The following is an 18,592-nucleotide window of genomic DNA, read 5'->3' as shown; positions in this document are numbered from 1 at the left end:
CTGAGTCAACAAATCTGAGTCCCAGCAGCGCTGCCTGCCCTCCTGCATGGGTGTTTTGAAACCATTACCAAAGGGCAGCTGGGAAGAGGTTCTCAGCCCTCCAGACTCTTCCTTGCAGGTGCACTGGAATCACCTGCAACTTCTGGTAAGCTGGAGCTCCTCGGGCAGCTAGTATTTCTAATAGAGTTTGTAGATTACAAAACCCTTTGCCCTCTCTCCCAGCTGAGCCTCGCAGCACCTCTAGGTGTAGGTGGAACATGTTCATTTTAAGGGACACAACACTGAGGGTCCCATAGTGTGGGCCAGCCAGTGGACATGAGCTCTCGGTCCCTTTGGGAGGCAGCAGGGGTTTCTCTCACGCTGTTTCTGTGAAGCACCACTATTTTCCTTCTAATTATAGTTTATACATGTCAGTTTTTAACTGAGTTTGGATTTACATGGGTCTATCTCTAGAGTCAGCCTTCTGGGGCCCCCTCGATCTTGGAGATCTTGGAGGGACAAGGACTAAGGTGCAGGTCTATTTGGCCCCCATAGTGAAATCTTGGAGGGACAAGGACTAAGGAGCAGGTCCTTTTGGCTCCTGGTTCTCTGTTCTTTCTCCCATATATCATCTTGGCTAATCTGAATCTGAGGCTATTTGAGGCAGCCAGATACAAGTCAGCCAGCAATGGCTTTATAGCTCTACTGTGTTTCCTGTGCTGAGTGTTGTGAGAAATAGAGAAAAATGAGTCATGTTTAGAGGAGTTACTGTCAAGATGGGGAACTCAACCAACTGAGATAAAAGTTAGCTGATGTTAACCTGAAGCATTAAATATTGTGGATTAGGCAGTCATTATAGGATTCAGAAATGAAATGACGAGATAAGTGTGCACTAGAATAGTCCAGGAAGGCTTGTGGGTGAGGTGTCCTGGAGCTTCGATTTGAAGGAGGGTGGAGTTTGGAGAGATCGAGGGGGCCCCAGAAGGCTGACTCTAGAGATAGACCCATGTAAATCCAAACTCAGTTAAAAACTGACATGTATAAACTATAATTAGAAGGAAAATAGTGGTGCTTCACAGAAACAGGGTGAGAGAAACCCCTGCTGCCTCCCAAAGGGGCCGAGAGCTCATGTCCACTGGCTGGCCCACACATGCTCTGTAGATGTCAGTGCTCAATAACTCTGAGAAGTGTCTGGAATCTACATTCTAATAGAATAGCTCCTTGGGCTGCTGTGATGTGCAGCCAGATATGCTTCCTGGTTGAATCTGTCTTCGGGTGTGCAAATAGCATTATGTTTTCTAGAAAACACATCCTGGTCATAATGATTGGAATTCAGTTGCTCTCAGAACCTCTGGGCAGCCATTTACAGATGTTGTATGTTGGGTAGGTGTGAACCCGATGACTGATCTCTAAGATAACTTAATCAGTTTTTCAAGTTGAGGGACCACCTTGCTCTCACCTCTGGATATTAGTCTTACAGATTCACCGATATTTGGACAATTCTTCTTTTTTTTTCCCTCTTGGAAGGCTGAGTCAGTCCCTGCCTTAGGGCAAGGTATGACTTTGGGTTCTAAGAGGCTTTCTACACCCTTGCCTTTGTTTCAGTGCTTCAGTTCTGGAGCCCTCTTTGCTGCCCACAACTTCAGCAACCAGTCACGGATTGGGAGGAGGGAGTTCCAGGACTTCTGCCCTACCATCCTCCAGCAGCTGGATTCCCGGGCCTGCTCCTCCGAGAACCAGGAGAACGAGGAGAACGAGGAGACAGAAGAAGGGAAGCCAAGCACAGTGGAAGGTGCGCTGGGATGGGAAGGCCTGGTCCCCATGCATGTCCTCACATGGGCCTCTGCTGATCAATAGTATTGCATGCTCAGTGTTTAACTGGTGACCAGGTTATCAACATCGGGGGGGGGGGGCGTCGAATTAGAGTGATGATTATACTGGTATCTTTGCACTTACAAGACTGGTACAGCATGTTATCAGATGGGCCGGTGTGGCCAGTGAATGGTGAGTGTTGGGCTCTGGGACCAGCCCAGGTATGGACTGCTTTTTATGGCTACTTTGCCACTTTAGTTTTCATGAATCTACAAGGGGGCCAATGCCTTGGTTTTTCAATTGAGCGTTTCAGACCTTACAGGGTCTGTCGTCAGCCCACTTCATCGTTCTTGCCCTCCCCTGCCCAGTACCTCTGCTCCAGCCTCAGGATCCACCATGGTCTGTGAGTGTATACGATTACCTCGGGCCCAGATTGCCCTTCTGAAATGCTGTCATGCTGGTGTGTAGATTCTTGTGTCATGTCTCATTGTTTCCTGCTGTCATCCTTTAACTCTCAGCCTTTCACGTTTTCACCTGCCTCCATCTAAAAGGTAAGCTTCTTCTGGACAGCAACTTTGCTGTATTTTTTTAGGCTTCTCCACAGCACCCAGCAAGAAATGGACCCAGCAGATATTTACTGATGGGTTGGTCGATCTCTGTGTGCCCTGATTACAGCTGAATTCAGAGTGAGCCGCCCAGGCAGCAGGAGCACCCCACCCTCAGTAATGGAGGCCCTCGTCTGTTCTTGTTCCTCCACAGTGTGGGGCTTTGGTTTCCTCAGTGTTTCACTGATTAACCTGGCCTCTCTCCTGGGAGCCCTCATCCTGCCGTGCACAGAGAAAGCGTTTTTCAGCCGTGTGCTCACTTACTTCATCGCCCTGTCCATTGGAACGCTGTTCTCTAACGCGCTCTTCCAGCTCATCCCAGAGGTGCAGTAGAACAGATTGTGCGCGTCTTCTTTCCCGGGCCGTCTGCTGAGCCTCCCTGGCCCACACTCTGCCCCTACCCTGTGCTCTAAGGCACCTGACAGCTGCCACCCAACAAATTAACTTCTCCCTCATATCAAGGAACACACATGACTTCTGACTCTGGATCTCAAGGGCCTTCTCTCATTCCTGTGGCACCCAGGTTCACCTCTGGCCTCCTCGGGTGATGTCAAGTGCAAGGCTCTCAGCATTTGCCCTTCTGTCAGGGATCTTCGCCTCCTGCCTCAGCGCCTTTCCTAAGCCCAGTTGGCAGGCTCCAAAGGAAAGCTGCAGCGGTGGTTTCCATGCACGCCCTTGGTGCTCTGTGCACCTTGTTCCAAGTGGAGGCTGTCACAGCATTCAGGGGTGGCCACCAAGAGATTATCCATCTGGACTGAGGCAGAAGGAAAAGAGGTTACCAACTGATAAGTAGAACTGACCTAAAAGATGAGCAATTTTTTTTTTAAAGTCAGGCCATAATTCATAGCAGAGAGAACCGAACCTAGAACAAAGATTTTCTACAAAAACAAATGAAATAAAAATCACAAGATAAAGGAGAAGGGGCACTCCATCCTTTCTGCCTTGCATCTTGACGTTCTCCTGATGGGACTGACTTCCTGGTGCCCTTACTTGACTTTTTGGAAATGTTTGTTAATTTTGTTTTTTAATTGTGACCACTGAGGAGCTAAAAAAAATAAGGCCCAAGTTGATAGTGCCCCCCCCTCTGTTGGCTCAGGTAAGGACAGGCTGGGGAGGTGATTATGTGGGGATCCCCTGGGGGGGGTGGCAGCCACCTTTCATAACGAACCTGTGTCAGCAGCTGCCCAGTCTCAATCAGAAGACTCAGCCAGAAGAGACACCAGATGCAGTGTCCAGGCCTTGTTTGTTCCTTCTAACAGCGGAGAGAAAGCTGGCTTAGATAAACCGTCTCTGTCTTGTTTCAAAATTCCCCCATGAAGCACTTCTCAGGGGAGGCCTCATCTCGGGCTATTTTTTTCAGCTCCAGAAGTCAAATTTATTACTTTACAAAAAATAATTGTATTAAATGAAATGCCTCATTGCCTGTTGAATGGAAATACAGTAATTGCACACACTCCAGCCCTGTGGCTCACAAGGGAGTGCCTCATCCTGGCTCAGTTTTGTCCAGACTGGAATGTGTGTCACTGGGAAATGGTAGAGGAAATATGTGCTGTGCAGGGTGGACTTGGAACTCTGTTCTCTGCACTGGAGCCATTTCAAAGGAAACCAAACCAAACAAATAAGCACCTAGAGAAGTTAAGAATCTGGATTTCAAGGGCATTGGGCCTTGCTTGTTCTCCATTACTCTGCCCTGCACTTTGCAGCATTTTGCACATCAGACCAAGTCCAGGTGTTGGTGCATTTACCTACACGGTGTGGGTCAGGTACACAAAGCAAACATGGCAGCAGTCATTGGTCTCTTTCCAGCTGCTCTTGTTTCTTATTAAAGAGAGCCCTTGGGTCCAGTGTCTGCCCTGGCAGCTTCAAGATAGACCTGCACATGCATGGCTGTGTGCCAAGGTCGTATCGGCCCTGCCAGTCACACAAGCTAGCAGGTGTGACTTGGGCCACCAAAGGCAGTGGGGGCAGGAGCCACAGAGTTCCAAGGCCATCTTGAATTCCTCTTTATTTCTTCTGAGTTAATGAAAGGGAATTTTATCAGACTTGAATCACTAACAAATTTTCTATTTCTCTCTCTCCCTCCCTACTTGTCTCTCTGATTTTTTTCTTTTGTTGGCTTTGTTAATATCCACCAAAACCTTCCTTGTTGCTGCCCCATCCCCTCCACCTTCTTTCCCCTACATGGTGGTTGCCGTGCCGTGGGGCACTTGCCCATCTCCATGTCCTGGGTGAGGCTGGCTCTCCCCCAATGGCAGTGTGGGGATACGGTCTCCTCTGTGTGACCATCATCTCCCTCTGCTCCCTCATGGGGGCCAGTGTGGTACCCTTCATGAAGAAGACCTTTTACAAGAGGCTGCTGCTCTACTTCATAGCTCTGGCGATTGGCACCCTCTACTCCAACGCCCTCTTCCAGCTCATCCCTGAGGTATGGCAAGCCAGGACTCCTCACCCAGGAGCACACTGTCTCCTGGGGACAGCGGGCACAGTGGGAGGACCCTCCAGTTCAATGAAAGGCAGAGAAAGGAGGTCCTTTCCTTTCGGAAAGTGAAGCTAAGACTTAGGCAGAGTTAGAGGAAGTAGTATAGCACAGGTTTAAGAGCTGGGTTCAAATCCAAGCTCCACTATTGACAGGTGGCATGACAGGTCACTTAACCTCTCTGTCTTCTGTTTCCTCATAATGTAAAATGGGGAAAATAATAGGCCAGACTTAATGATGTCATGAGCGTTGTGTGAGTTAATATGTGTAAAATGCCTGATGCCTAGGAAATGCTGTCTGACTGTTGGTGAAAAGATATAGTATAGTTAGGTCACTTACGGCTCCTAATTTAGGGCTTTGGCACACAACAAATAAATATCTCAACAGAATCTGTATGTCACAATACAAAGATCAGTTCTCAGTAGGGCATTTGAGGCAAAGGTAATCCACATAGAACCATCGGGTGTCATATACATTGAAGGCATCTTTGCCCCTTGGCCCAGGTTAGTGAGAAAATCATCCATGAAAGAGGAAGGAGTTCAGACTTTGTGAAGCTTGGCAGACAGCCCTGGAGAAGTTGCATCTGATTTGGTGTCATCTCTACAGCAGACCGGCTGATGTCAGTAAGCACGAGCATTTCACCATAGGTGGTCTGACAGGCCCAGACAGGCCGCAGCTGAGCACAGAGATGACGCCACGTGCTGCTTCTAACATGTTGTTTTCCCAAGATGTGGTTCTATTTTCCTAGTAGGTCCTTAGATAAACTGTGATATCTAGAGAACAAGTAATGTTTTACTCATTTGTCAGATAAGGAATCGGACCTGAACAAGAGCAGTATTTCAGCGGCCAGGTAGTGATTCCTGAAGCCATATGCTCTTGTCCTCTGCCCTTCGTTTTGCTGTTTGTGGGGAACTGTTGCCTATTTTTACTGCACTTTCCCTAAGCTGATTGGACAGTCCTGGAAATTGACCCAAATGTGTTGTTTCTACTCTAGAACTTGACCTTTATGTCTCTTAGAAAACTATACAAATGGATGGGTGGAAATCACATTTTGTCCCTTAAAAGTGGAAAGGAAAAACACTTACCTTTCAGGCAATAGTTCTTGGTACTTACAGTCACTTTGATCTTGGACCATTCATGAGAAGGCTGGAGTTCATTCTCTTAAGAGGGCAGTTTCCTGTCAGAAAACTAAGGAGCAGGTCACCGGACTCTTTCCCGAGGCCCCCCACAGGTCAGGAGCATCCCTGAGAAAGAAGTTCTCCTGCTTTCTTCTGTCTATTCTCCAGTGGATTCTGTTTTTCCCCCTATAATAAGTTAGAGTTTACAGATAGAACTCAAAACCCCCAAAATTGACTCATGCAGCAACATGGTCTGCTTTCTCTCTCGGCCTTGTGGTCACTGGGAAGTCTGTGGTCAGGAAGGTGCCGCAATCCTTAGTATTTAACTGGGGAATGGATTTCCCATTTTAGAAAGTATAATTACACCACCTCTGTTTGTGTGTACAGGCAGGTCATGTAGGGACATGAGATAAAAATGAAAATAAACACAAATCTCTTTAAATGTGGAATTTGCCGGCAGAGTGAAATAAATGGAGAAATGGAGACAGTTCTCATTAAAAGCAGAAAACTGTCTCCAGACTGTTCTTCCTGACAGTACAGTTCTGAAGATGATTTGTCTTTTGCACCAGAAAATAAGCTAGAGAGAACCTAACAGGCCTGGTGATGGGACATTTGGGAAACATCAGGAGTTAGTTTTCCCTGGAAAGGAGATGGGTAGATGACAGTGTCCCCGTGTGCTTGTCTCCTTTCGTACACACAGACATAGTTAAGAGAAGGGAGGGGTCCTATGGAGATGATTTATTTTCTTAAACTCATTTTCTTTTCCTGGGTCCACAGGCTTTTGGTTTCAACCCTTTGGAGGATTATTATGTCTCCAAGTCTGCAGTGGTGTTTGGGGGTTTCTATCTTTTCTTTTTCACAGAGAAGATCTTGAAAATGCTCCTTAAGCAGAAAGACAAGGTGAGGCCCAGTTGTCGGTAAAGGAGGTGCTCCTGGGGAAAGCATCTGTCTCCGAAGTGCTTGTGTGTCGTGGTGGTGGGTCACCTCAGCACCACTGCAGTGGGCTCCAGAGGGGAACGGCGCCCACCGGTTTCATGAGGAGACCCCATTTCACCTCATGAGGATAATAGCAGGGGGCAAGGGTGTACCAGAAACCAGATCTAGCCTATTTGCCTTTTACTAGGCAGTAATTTATTCCTTCTGTTTTATTCTAAATGATTTTCTTAACATACTTTTTTTTTTATGCTCACCCGAGGACATTTTTTTTGCATTTATCTATGGATAGAGCGGGAGGGAGAGAGGGGGGAAGAGAGAGAGAAACATCGATGTGAGAGAGACACATCGACTGGTCACCACCCACACAACCCCAACTGGGGCTGGGGACAAACTGCAACCAAGAGACATGCCCTTAACGGAAACTGAACCTGGTACTATTCGGTCCACAGGCCGAGGCTCCATCCGCTGAGCCAAACTGTCCAGGGCCCCTTAACATACTTTTATACCTTTAGAAGACAAAGGAGGGGCTGGATATGGACATGCACTGTGTATGGCCACAAAGAAATGAGACTGATTATTCTAGTATAGATCCAGAAAAACACCTTTAGTGTCTCTTATGCAGTTATTCCCAAAATAGTTGCTGACTTGAATACAATTAGCTGTTGCAAAGAAGAAGCTCTAAATGTTTTGAGCAGTGCTGCCTCTCTGGAATGAATGCGGGCCCTGTGGTCACTGCTTTGATACCTGTCCTATGCCAGGCCCTTGCATTTAGCTTGGTTCAGCTCTGTAGTAGACCCTGGGTTTCTGAGGGTGTTGCCTGCTTGTGTTTTTTTTTTCTGGTGGTGGGAATGGGGTCTCTCTAGGACTCAGAGCATTGACTCAAAGCAGGTCTCAAGAAACCTTATGGTTTTGGTGAGTGTCTCACAGTTCCTTGTGGTCCCTCCAGCAGCATCATGGACATAGCCATTATGCCTCTGAGACACTTCCTTCCAAGAAGGACCAGGAGGAGGGGGTGACAGAGAAGCTGCAGAATGGGGACCTGGACCACATGATTCCTCAGCACTGCAGCAGTGAGCTGGATGGCAAGGTCCCTGTGATGGACGAGAAGGTCATTGTGAGCTCACTGTCTGTCCAGGTCAGTTGGCCATCTGTCACTGGGTGGGGACCTTTAAGCGATAGTGGCCTTGATGACTCAGGTCTACCTTGAAGGTCCTTCATCCACCCCCTGACCTGGGGATGTGGGGACTGCCTTTCTTGTAGGATCTGCAGGCTTCCCAAAGTGCCTGTTATTGGCTGAAAGGCATCCGCTACTCTGATATTGGCACTCTGGCCTGGATGATCACCCTGAGTGATGGTCTCCACAATTTCATCGACGGCCTGGCCATTGGAGCCTCCTTCACTGTGTCTGTTTTCCAAGGCATCAGCACCTCAGTGGCCATTCTCTGTGAGGAGTTCCCACATGAGCTGGGTGAGTGCACATGCCCCCCCAACCCCGTTCCACTTTACTGCCTTGTTATGGGCACCAGCACCCTTCATGTGGCTGACTCCTCCCCACTTCAAATTGCTTGTTGTAATTAATTAAAATGTTCTTTATGCGATGTGAAATCTAACCACTAATTCTTTTTTTTTCAATCCTCACCTGAGGATATATTTTTTTCTCATTTATCTTCAGAGGGTGGAGAGAGAGAGAAAGAAACATCAGTGTGAGAGAGACACATCGATTGGTTGCCTCCCTCACGACCCTGACCAGGGCCGGGGACCAAACTGCAACTGAGGTACCTGCCCTTGACCAGGATTGAGCCCGAGACTCTTTGGTCGTTGGGCTGACGCTCTAACCACTGAGCTAAACCAGCCAGGACTAACCAGTAATTCTTAACAGTTGAACTAATAGTTGTTGTGGAGGCTTAACTTCCTCACCTATATGTTGGGATACATAACAGTACCTACCTCATAGATTTATCATGAAGACAAAAGGGGAAAATAGTGAAAGGAACTTCCTGCATGCCGTACACTGTTCTAAGTGCTTAACATACATTATTTGTTACATCCTATTAATCTCCCAAAGACTGAGATGCATGTTAGAAGTCTGATGGGTAGAAGAAAGTAAATGAGCCAGGGGTTGTTGGGAGGCCCTTAATTTTGTCAGAGGGAATGTAAAAAATCTGGACTCTGGAGGCTCAGAGACTCAAGGTCAAGTCCTGGGTTTGCCATTTATTGGCTTCTGACTGGGCAAATTACTTAACTTCCCTCAGTTTCAAATGTGTTTCCTAAAAATACCATTTATTGTGGTTGTGAGGAGGGAAGCTCCTTCTGTTTCACCATCAATCAGAATAGAAATGAGGCTGTTGCTAGTTGTCTATTTTGCATTATTTTCAGCCTCTTGTCTGGACATGCATGTCCAGAGATAGACATGAAGGGGTGTGCCTTCGTCTTGTAGTTTGAGCCCATGTCTGGGGCTGTCTTGATTTTCACAAAGACTTTATCCATACTTTAAGCAGTGTGACTTCATCATGCTCTCTTCTCCTCACCCTAGGAGACTTCGTCATCCTGCTCAACGCTGGCATGAGCCTCCAGCAAGCACTCTTCTTCAACTTCCTTTCCGCCTGCTGCTGTTACGTGGGTCTGGCCTTTGGCATCCTCGCTGGCAGCCACTTCTCTGCCAACTGGATCTTTGCACTGGCTGGAGGAATGTTCTTGTATATTTCTCTGGCTGATATGGTAAGTCTTCCATAATTTACAGCGTGGGGAAATGACAAAGCTGCACTGGATTATTGAAGTCACTGGATGGGAAGACAGCTAAGGAGACATTAGTTAGTTAGCTTTTGATAACAGCTTTATGGAGGAATCATGCACATACCACACAGTTCACCTACTTAAGATGTACAATTCAGCTCTGGCTGGTTTGGCTCAGCTGTGAGAGTATCGGCCCACGGACCAAAGAGTCCTGGGTTCAATTCCGGTCAAGGGTACTCACCTCAGTTTTGGTTCGTCCCCAGCCCAGGTCAGAGTCATGCAGGAGGCAACCAGTCGAAGTGTCCCTCTCACATTGATGTTTCTCTCTCTCTCTCTCCTTTTCTCTTCCTCTCTCCCCCTCCCACTGTATCTGAACAAAAATGGGAAAATATCATCAGGTGAGGATTAAAAAAAAAGATGTACAATTCAGTGCTTTTTGAAGGGACATTAGATTTTAAAGAACAAAAAGCTTATGTTTCTATTAGCATATGTCCTTAAAGAAAATGATTACTAAAGTCAACTCTAGGGTCCTTACTTTAAAATGGGAGTATTATAGCCCTGGCCAGTTTGGCTCAGTGGTTGAGCATCAGCCTGCGGACCAGAGAGTCCTGGGTTCGGTTTCTGCTAGGGCACATACCACAAAAAAAATAAAATAAATAAAATGGGACTATTATAGAATAGATATTTATAGATCAATGGCAAATATCAGCAGTGTCTGGATATGTACATTGTATTGTGCCTGCTAACATCTGGTATGACCTTTTAAGTAGTTTTGAGTTTGCTAGTGAAATACCTGATTGTCACATCTTTTGCATAACTAACCTTATTTGTGGGTACATCATTTTCTTTGGCATGTTTGCATGAATTATTATCTGTAGCAGCGGTTCTCAACCTGTGGGTCACGACCCCTCTGGGGGTTGAATGACCCTTTCACAGGGGTCACCTAAGACATACAGTAGCAAAATTACAGTTATGAAGTAGCAATGAAAATAATTTTATGGTTGGGGGTCACCACAACATAAGGAACTGTATTAAAGGGTCATGGCATTAGGAAGGTTGAGAACCACTGTTCTATAGCTTTTGAAAATAATACTTCTGATGAGATGATGAGAGTAGACCACCAAGGTTAGGATTTTTTTTGCAGTACTTGAATTTGAAGGTCTTCTTGTTGTCACCAGCAGCTGGCCAGCAGCGAGAGGCCTTGAGTCATAGCTCTGCTCTCTGGCCCCTTACATAGTTGCTCAGTTTCCCAAAAAGGTGACAATTACATTTTGATAGCGAAAAGATCTTTGCAGTTTTTTTTAAGGATCACAGTAAAAATTTTTATTCTTATCAAAGCAGTTATTTTTAGCTAGCACCTAAGCACATCTAGGACTACATGCATGTGTAGTACTTTGTTTTACTCAATAGTTGTAAGGTGCAGTTGACCCTTGATCAACAAGGATTTGAACTGTGCCGGGTCCATGTGTACATGGATTTTTTTTCAATAAATACCGTACTGCTCTCAGACTGCAGTAGGGAATCCCTGGATGTGGAGGGCCAACTATATGCATTGTTCTGAGCCATTTTACATAGGGGACTTGAATGTCCACAGATTTTGGTATCTGTGGTGTGGGAGGGGTTCCTGGAACTAATCCTCCATGATACCGTGGGGCAGCTAAGTTTGGGGGAAGTCAAGTTACATGTGGATTTTCAACTGCATGAGGGTCAGTGCCCCTAACCCCCATGTTCAGGGGTCAGCTGTACTGGTAACCACCGTGGAGAAAGCCTGTTATATTCAAGTTCTAGAGGCTATTGCTGTTCATTTTCTTTGTAAACCATTTGCTATATCTATCTATCTATATCTTACATATTATGTAATTTTTACCACAATAACTATTTTAATAGTCATATACTAATTGTTACTATAGTATATAAATATTAATAATATAGGATAATTATTAAATATAATATCTATATTGCACTGACTTCTCCTAGAAGTACAAAGTTAGGAAAGGAACTTCAGCTCTCTTGTTTTTTTTTCTTCTTTCTCAGTTCCCTGAGATGAATGAAGTCTCCCTGGAGGATGAAAGGAAGGGCAGCATGTTGGTCCCCTTTGTCATCCAGAACCTGGGCCTCTTGACTGGTTTTGCCATCATGCTGCTTCTCACCATGTACTCGGGACAGATCCAGATCGGCTAGGGCCCTGAAGGAATCAGAGCAATTGGAAGTCGGGCCCTTGGCTGCCTGATCCCTGACCCTTGGACTCGGCATCCACGAAGCTCCTCGGGAGAGGCAGTCGTGTTAAAAGCTGTGACACAGACTGTATTCCTGCACTTAAATGTCCAGCTGTTTTTAAAATGCTCTGTGCTAGTAATAAGCTGCCTGGTAACAGTCTCCAGGGAGCACCTCTCTCTTTCCTCTCCCGCCTTCTAGAGTGACTCTGGAACCTAAATGCAGCTTAGAAGACAAGTCTAATTTTTTTTCTCTGGTTACCCTGGCCCCTTTCTCTTTGAACCAATGCTGAGAGATTTTGGATCCTTTGCCTCACAGTGCAAAAATATAGGCAGCACTCATAGCCTGGTTAGAAATATCAGGAAGTGAATCTATAGTTTGGGGCCCAAGAATCTAAATGTGTATCCTTGGACGACCTCTTTTTAAGTGGATTTTTTACAGAAAAGGTATAGGAGACAAGTTCCTCCTATCTTTTCTGTCAGTTCAATTGCCTATTTTCTCAGAGAACAGAAGAGTCTGGCCGGATCATCTTGAGTGTGAGGGAAGGTAGAAGTCATGGTGTGACCTGTCCTGACAGTTGCTGGTGCCGGCTGGGATGTTGGGTGTTGATTTTGTGGCTTCATCTGGGGGCCATCCAGGAGAGTTGGTGCTTAGGGCAGTTGCCTGGACCTCCCCTTCTTCCAGAATAACCCTAACAATGGAAAGCCGAGAAGGGGGCCCTGCGAACAATCGACTGGTTTTGCCGTGATTTCCACCTGCCATTCCCCACTACCTTCCTCTGAGACTTTTCAGCTGCCTCCCTAGAAGCACATTTTGAGCACATTCATGATGCTGGTTTTAGAGGGGAGATTGCACACATTTTCCTCCCCTGGCCAACACATCTGCTGAAAAGTGGCAAGTTGACTTGTGGAATCAGAGTGCAGCTTTTGCTCTTTTGGACAAGGGTACCAGAAGGGGATCAGTGCAGACACCATTTAGGATTTGCTCATTGCAGGAATAATAGAACTCTGAGACCTAAGGTCCAGAACTTGGTTGGGCTCTGCAGATGTGTGCAGAACAGAGGACCTACTGAATACACTGTGAATGGGTTTTAAACAGCACTGTCTAGGTTACCCTTCTTAACCCAAAACATGAACAGACAATTCCTGTACTGATACTGCTCTCTCTTCAGCAAATGGATTGATAGGCTTGTCTGTGAGACTGTAGACCAGCTCAGGCACTGTGGAGCCCTCCTCTCAGAACTCTGGCTTCAAGGGGAGCTAGCTAATCTCCAGGTTCACTAGGTGAATTGATTTATTATTATCATATTGATAATGTGAGATTCCTTAGCCACTTTGGGGAGCCAGTCTCTCCAGAAGCCTTTCTCAGTGGTGCCCACAGCTGCAGCCCAGGGATCGTGTTAGAAACTGATTGGTGTGCATGACTGACGAGTGCTGGTTCATTGCCAACACCTGTGAGTTTTTCTCTTCTTACACAGAAAAACTTTTCACTGTACAGAAATTAAAAACAGCCTCTATTTTGTTTTGTTTTGTTTTTTCTTGGGAAACACCCCTCAAACCAGGAATATTCTTAAAAAACATGAGCAGGAAAACTGCTTTGTGAGTTTTTCTCCTTTTCTTGCCTGTTAACTTTGGTAGATTTGAGAATGGACTGAGGAAGAAAACAATTATCAAGATTCTAGATTAAATATCAGGACTGTCTCCTGATAGGATTATGGTCCAGTTGTACCAAAGAACCAATTCCTTGAATGTTGGAATCTAACTTTATATTGTATTATCATTGTTACTGTTACTGATTCTTTGTATTTTCTGTTTTATTTTTCTCAAGTTGCTTTCATGAGCTAGCAGAAAATGACACTCAAACTTCAACACTTTAGAAGATTTTGTTTTCCTTAACTCACATTAATGTATTAAATTTATAATTGTAGCATTCCCTATAGATCATTCCTTACAAATACCATTATTCTTGAAGTGAAGTACTAAGTTAGGATTAGTGGGTTTCTAGTTTTAGAAAAGTTCAAAAATATACTCTTCAACAAATTAGAAAAAAAATTTGAAGTAGGGTGCTTTCCCTTTCTGTGCACATATGTATTAAGAACCTTCTTTTCATAGATAGCTGCTTCAAGGGAAATTCTCTTCAGACTGTAGTTAGTCCAGGGGCCAGTCCTGGCTGGAGCTTAGGAAGGGAGAAAACACTCAAATCCTGCAATTGTTTGTTGCCATCAGCAACAGACTTGCCTCATGAGTTGAAGATGTGGCAATTTCTTTTGGAATTTTAAGTGTTGAATTTGCTGTTTTAAAAGCATTTGTATATATTAGAAGCCTGAGGGTAGTGAATTTTGAGGGCTTTTGCACCCCTGGCATTGAGCATCTTTGACCTCTTTGTCCCCAGATGGACCAGCTCCTATTAACAGGAGCAAGCAAAGTCTATGTCATGTGCAGGAGCAGTGAACCGGGAGTAGGTGTTCTGCTGCTTCTCACCCTCACCCTGCCATGCAGGTTACCTTCTGTCTTTTGCCTCCAAAGGCCTTTGTGTCTAGTGTCAGCTTGGGGCTTTTTTCCTTCATTAGTCATTCACCCTGGGTTTTAAAAAAGGAAGCTTTTTTGGTTGGGTATCCTAAGACCTATTTTTAGTAAGTCTTCTTCCAAAGAGATGGTAGTATGCTGAAAATCTGCTTAAAAATGAAAAGCTGTTTGATTTTTGCGAGAGGTTTTTATTGTTCATATTTCCTTTTACAGTTCTGCAGTTCCATCACAGTATTTTTAAAAATAACTCAGGAGTTATGAGGATAAATTAGAAAAGAAATAAGTTATATGGATTTTAAATGTTTTATTTGTAAGAGTATAAATAAAGCTATATTCTGTAACTGTTGAATCTTGTGTGGATCTTTTACAATAATGTGGGTGCAATGAAGCCTGTTGAACACAAGGTGGCGATGGTGTCTCACTGACGTCAAAGCTTTGTTTTATTGGTCCAGCTTACATTTGGAGAGGAGATTTTAGAAGGAACCTCAAATATAACATGCTCACTTTAAATGATTAGTTTACCTTTTATAGGGCCTGTGACTCCACTGACATTGCATTATAGAACTGTAGTGTTTCCTAAGAAGAGCTTTCGTCACACTTTTCCACAATTTAAAACTTGAGGGTAGCCCTGGCCAGTTTGGCTCAGCGGTTAGAGCGTCAGCCTCTGGTCCAGAGAGACCTAAGGTTCAGTTCCCACTAAGGGCATGTACTTTGGTTGCAGTTTGTCCCCAGCCCAGTTGGGGTCATGTGGGTGACAGCCAGTCAATGTGTGTCTCTCTCACGTTGATGTTTCTCTCTCTCTTTCTCCCTCTTGCTCTATCTGAAGATAAATGCAAAAAAAAAAAAAAAAAGTGCCCTCGGGTAAGGATAAAAAATAAAACTTTGAGTGTATATTTGGTTCATATAAACCACATCTGTAAGTCTTACAGGGAAAAATCCTGTCATAAGACAAATTCTAAACTTTTCCTTATTTATAGTTAGTCATAGGACCAGGAATTTGTTTGACACTAAAAATGAGCAGTAAAATCCAGCCAGTGTGGCTCAGTGGTTGAGCGTCCACCCATGCACCAAGAGGTCACCAGTTCGATTTCCGGTCAGGGCACATACCCAGGTTGTGGGCCCGATCCCCAGTGGGGGGCATGCAGGAGGTGGCCAGTGGATGTTCTCTCTCATCAATGTTTTCATCTCTTCCTCTTCCTTCTCCCTCTCTCAAATCAATAAAGGAAAAAAATGAGCAGTAAGATAAAAGAATTGTTGCTATCTTACTTCTATATACATTAGAGGCTCCCCAATGCCTATTGCTGAGTCCTTCTACTTTATTTTTTTAAATATGTTTTTATTGATTTTTTTTTTTAGAGAGAGAAACGTAGATGTGAGAGCAGAACATCAAGCAGCCACCTCCTGCTGGGGATCTAGCCCACAACCTGGGCATGTGCTCTGACCGGGAATCTAACCAACAACATTTTGGTGTGTGGACACCCAACCAACTGAGCCACTTTGGACAGGGCAGTCCTTCCACTTTTTAAAATTCAATAGATTAAGTGGCTCATATTGGTCTTTTAAATTGCGTTAACTAGCTACTATATTAAACTACCATCTGCTGTTCACAATGACATTCACTCTATCCTCTGGCTAGTGTCACCCCTAGAGAGCCTTCCCAGGCTGGGATTGGTGCCTCCCTGCACACACCTGTTACTGGATTTAAATCGTAATTGATGTTGTTCTTTACACACCAAGTCCCTTCTGGGTGAAACTATATCTGGTTTCCTTCTGTGATTTCAGCACCTGTCACACAGAAGGAATGAATGAAAAGACCAAATGAAGTGCTGCTTTTGTCTTGCAGCAGTTCTGTTGTTTTCCCATCTCTGGTGTTGTTTTGCTTATGCCTTGTTACCTGGTCCTCCTTTATTTAGAAACAGAAGTTTGAGAGAGCTGATTGTGGCCCATGTAGAACAGAGCTGAGCAAAATAAACATCATTAAGATTAAAACTGATCTTAGCCATGTCTTTGTAATATTCCTAACCAGCTAAGCCATTTAGGACCTTTCTGGTGGAAGGCAAAGGAGCTACCATATTGCTTCTGCATGCTCTTCTTTACCATTCAGTGATGCTAAGATCTGATTTGAGCAAAATCCATTTCAAGAAATAATGCAAGACACCAAATGTGGACACAGGGCTTTAGATTTGTGGGAAAACAAAATGCTCATCTAAAAGATTTTTTGACCCTGCCCTGGCCAATTTGGCTCAGCGGTTAGAGCATCAGCCTGCAGACCAAAGAGTCCTGGGTTTGATTCCAACCAGGGCATGTACCTCTGTTGTGGTTTGTCCCCGGCCCCGGTTGGGGTCATGTGGGTGGCAACCAGTCGATGCATCTCTCTCACATCAATGTTTCTCTTTCTCTCCCTCCCACTCTATGAATATAAATGTAAAAATATCCTCGGATGAGGATTTAAAAAATAATAATAAAAAAAGATTTGGGCCCAGTTGGTATGGTTCAGTGGTTGAGCATCACCCCATGCACCAGGAGGTCACTGGTTCAATTCCTTTCAGGCCACATGCCTGGGTTGTGGGCCAATCTAAGGGGGGGAGGGGGTAGCATGCAGAAGGCAGCCAGTTGATGTTCTCTCTCATCGATGTTTCTCTCCCTCTCCCTTTCTCTCTAAAATCAATAAAGAAAAAAAAAATTGTACTCAGTCCTTTAATATGAAATACTTAGACTTCTGAAGAAAGATAAGTTTGAATCCCAGAATAAATCCCTTTCATTCTTCTAAAGTAAAATGAATTACATTCTATTTAAAGTAGAAAAAAATGATGGTTGGAAAAGATTCATAGGTCCTTATCAGCCTTTGGCTAAGTTTGTTTAGAGCTGCTAGCCAAAAACCATTTTTCTCTCCAATATCACAAACCCCTACTTGCCAGAAGTCTATTCAGGGTTTATTTTAAATGAAGGAAGGGAGTTAACAGACTACCCTTCCTGTATAACAGCAACCTTTGACCCTGGCAGTGGGTGGGATTCTCAGTATAGCATCAATTATAGTTAAGGAATAACCCAAAGTGTCCCCACTCTGACAATCATAAACCAAGAAGTGGTTCTTCCACTAAGCTCTGGATTTCCACCCCCCTTCATCTGTGGTTTGCTTATAGATCTTTGGAACATGGAGGTTGCCTCAGAATAAACTTAGGCAATTATCCTACTTTTTAAAAATAAACATGTAATAGAAAGCTATCAGGAAATTCCTAGTAGAGGCCCCTGACAATTATTTTGTTGAATAATTCTAAATGTGAAATGGCTTATATATATTATTCTGCATTTGGTACTTTTTTTCTTATCTTGTGAACACATTTAACATGGGAGGTGAACTATTACAGTCTCTGTATATTGGGGTGGTAGGGAGACAACCAGAGTGGCTTCCACCCTGGGGTAAGAGGCTGTTTGGGCTCCCAGCTGGGGTGTAGGGAGCCTGAGGGGACAGGAGGTGTGTAATGGGAGGAGCTCTGCACATAGCCTTGGGACTATAGTCCAGGCCTACCCAGTCACCAAAGCAAGAATAAGATGCAACCATGGGGTTGGGAGATGCTGAACAGGAAGGCACCAGGTACACCAACGTCCACAGGCCACATTTAGTGATGCCAGGTTTGGCCCACCTTCTGGCTACACCCTTTTGTCCAATCACCCCTATGTCTGTCCCTCTGTGAGCAAGGCAGTGTCCCTGTGCAGCTGCTGAAGGTAGCATAGGTCTTATAGCAGTGGTTCTCAGCATTGGTCACCATCACAGGGATCCGAGGTCAGTGCCAGGCCCTATGGGCCCTACACTGTGTTGATGTAGGACAGGAAGGACCCAGAAATACCAGATACCTGGATGCAGATGTTGCCTGGGTAAGCTATAGGATGTTCCGATTGCAGGCCATAAACACACCCGTGCGGGAGCTGAACTGCCCACTGCCCTTGCCACTGAAGCCAAACTTGAAGAGGAACTCTCTACTGGCACTGTACCCCTTCAGTTCCATCACTATAATTTCATACTTGTTCATAGCCACAAAATAGAGCCCAGCTGTCAGTGACCCCACATCCCCCAAGATGGCCATCCAGTTTGGCATTGGGCTGGAAGGTGAAGACACATTCTTCATTTTTTTTTATCCTCACCCAAGAACATTTTTCCTTTTTTTTTTTTTTTTTGCTCAAATAGAGTGGGAG

General features: G+C 44.9%; 1 protein-coding gene across 3 annotated transcripts in view; it reads left to right on the top strand.

Moving 5' to 3' along the window:
- Positions 1-14,659, top strand: part of SLC39A14 (solute carrier family 39 member 14) — a 48,196-nt gene extending 33,537 nt beyond the window's left edge. For 2 of the 3 annotated variants that reach the window (XM_036241331.1, XM_036241329.1), the window contains 7 exons: positions 1,585-1,771; positions 4,652-4,821; positions 6,768-6,890; positions 7,873-8,061; positions 8,187-8,394; positions 9,460-9,644; positions 11,694-14,659. In XM_036241331.1, coding sequence (XP_036097224.1) covers positions 1,585-1,771; positions 4,652-4,821; positions 6,768-6,890; positions 7,873-8,061; positions 8,187-8,394; positions 9,460-9,644; positions 11,694-11,840 — 1,209 coding nt within the window. In that variant the 3' untranslated portion in view covers positions 11,841-14,659. The remainder of the gene's footprint in view (positions 1-1,584; positions 1,772-4,651; positions 4,822-6,767; positions 6,891-7,872; positions 8,062-8,186; positions 8,395-9,459; positions 9,645-11,693) is intronic. The other variant, XM_036241330.1, reaches the window with a different exon arrangement.
- Positions 14,660-18,592: the final 3,933 nt, after the last annotated feature.

Source organism: Molossus molossus, unplaced genomic scaffold, assembly GCF_014108415.1.
Source record: "Molossus molossus isolate mMolMol1 unplaced genomic scaffold, mMolMol1.p scaffold_m16_p_4, whole genome shotgun sequence".
In the NCBI taxonomy this organism is placed as follows: Eukaryota; Metazoa; Chordata; class Mammalia; order Chiroptera; family Molossidae; genus Molossus; species Molossus molossus.
The sequence above is the reverse complement of the archived record's forward strand: the minus strand, read 5'-3'. Positions and strand labels throughout refer to the sequence as shown.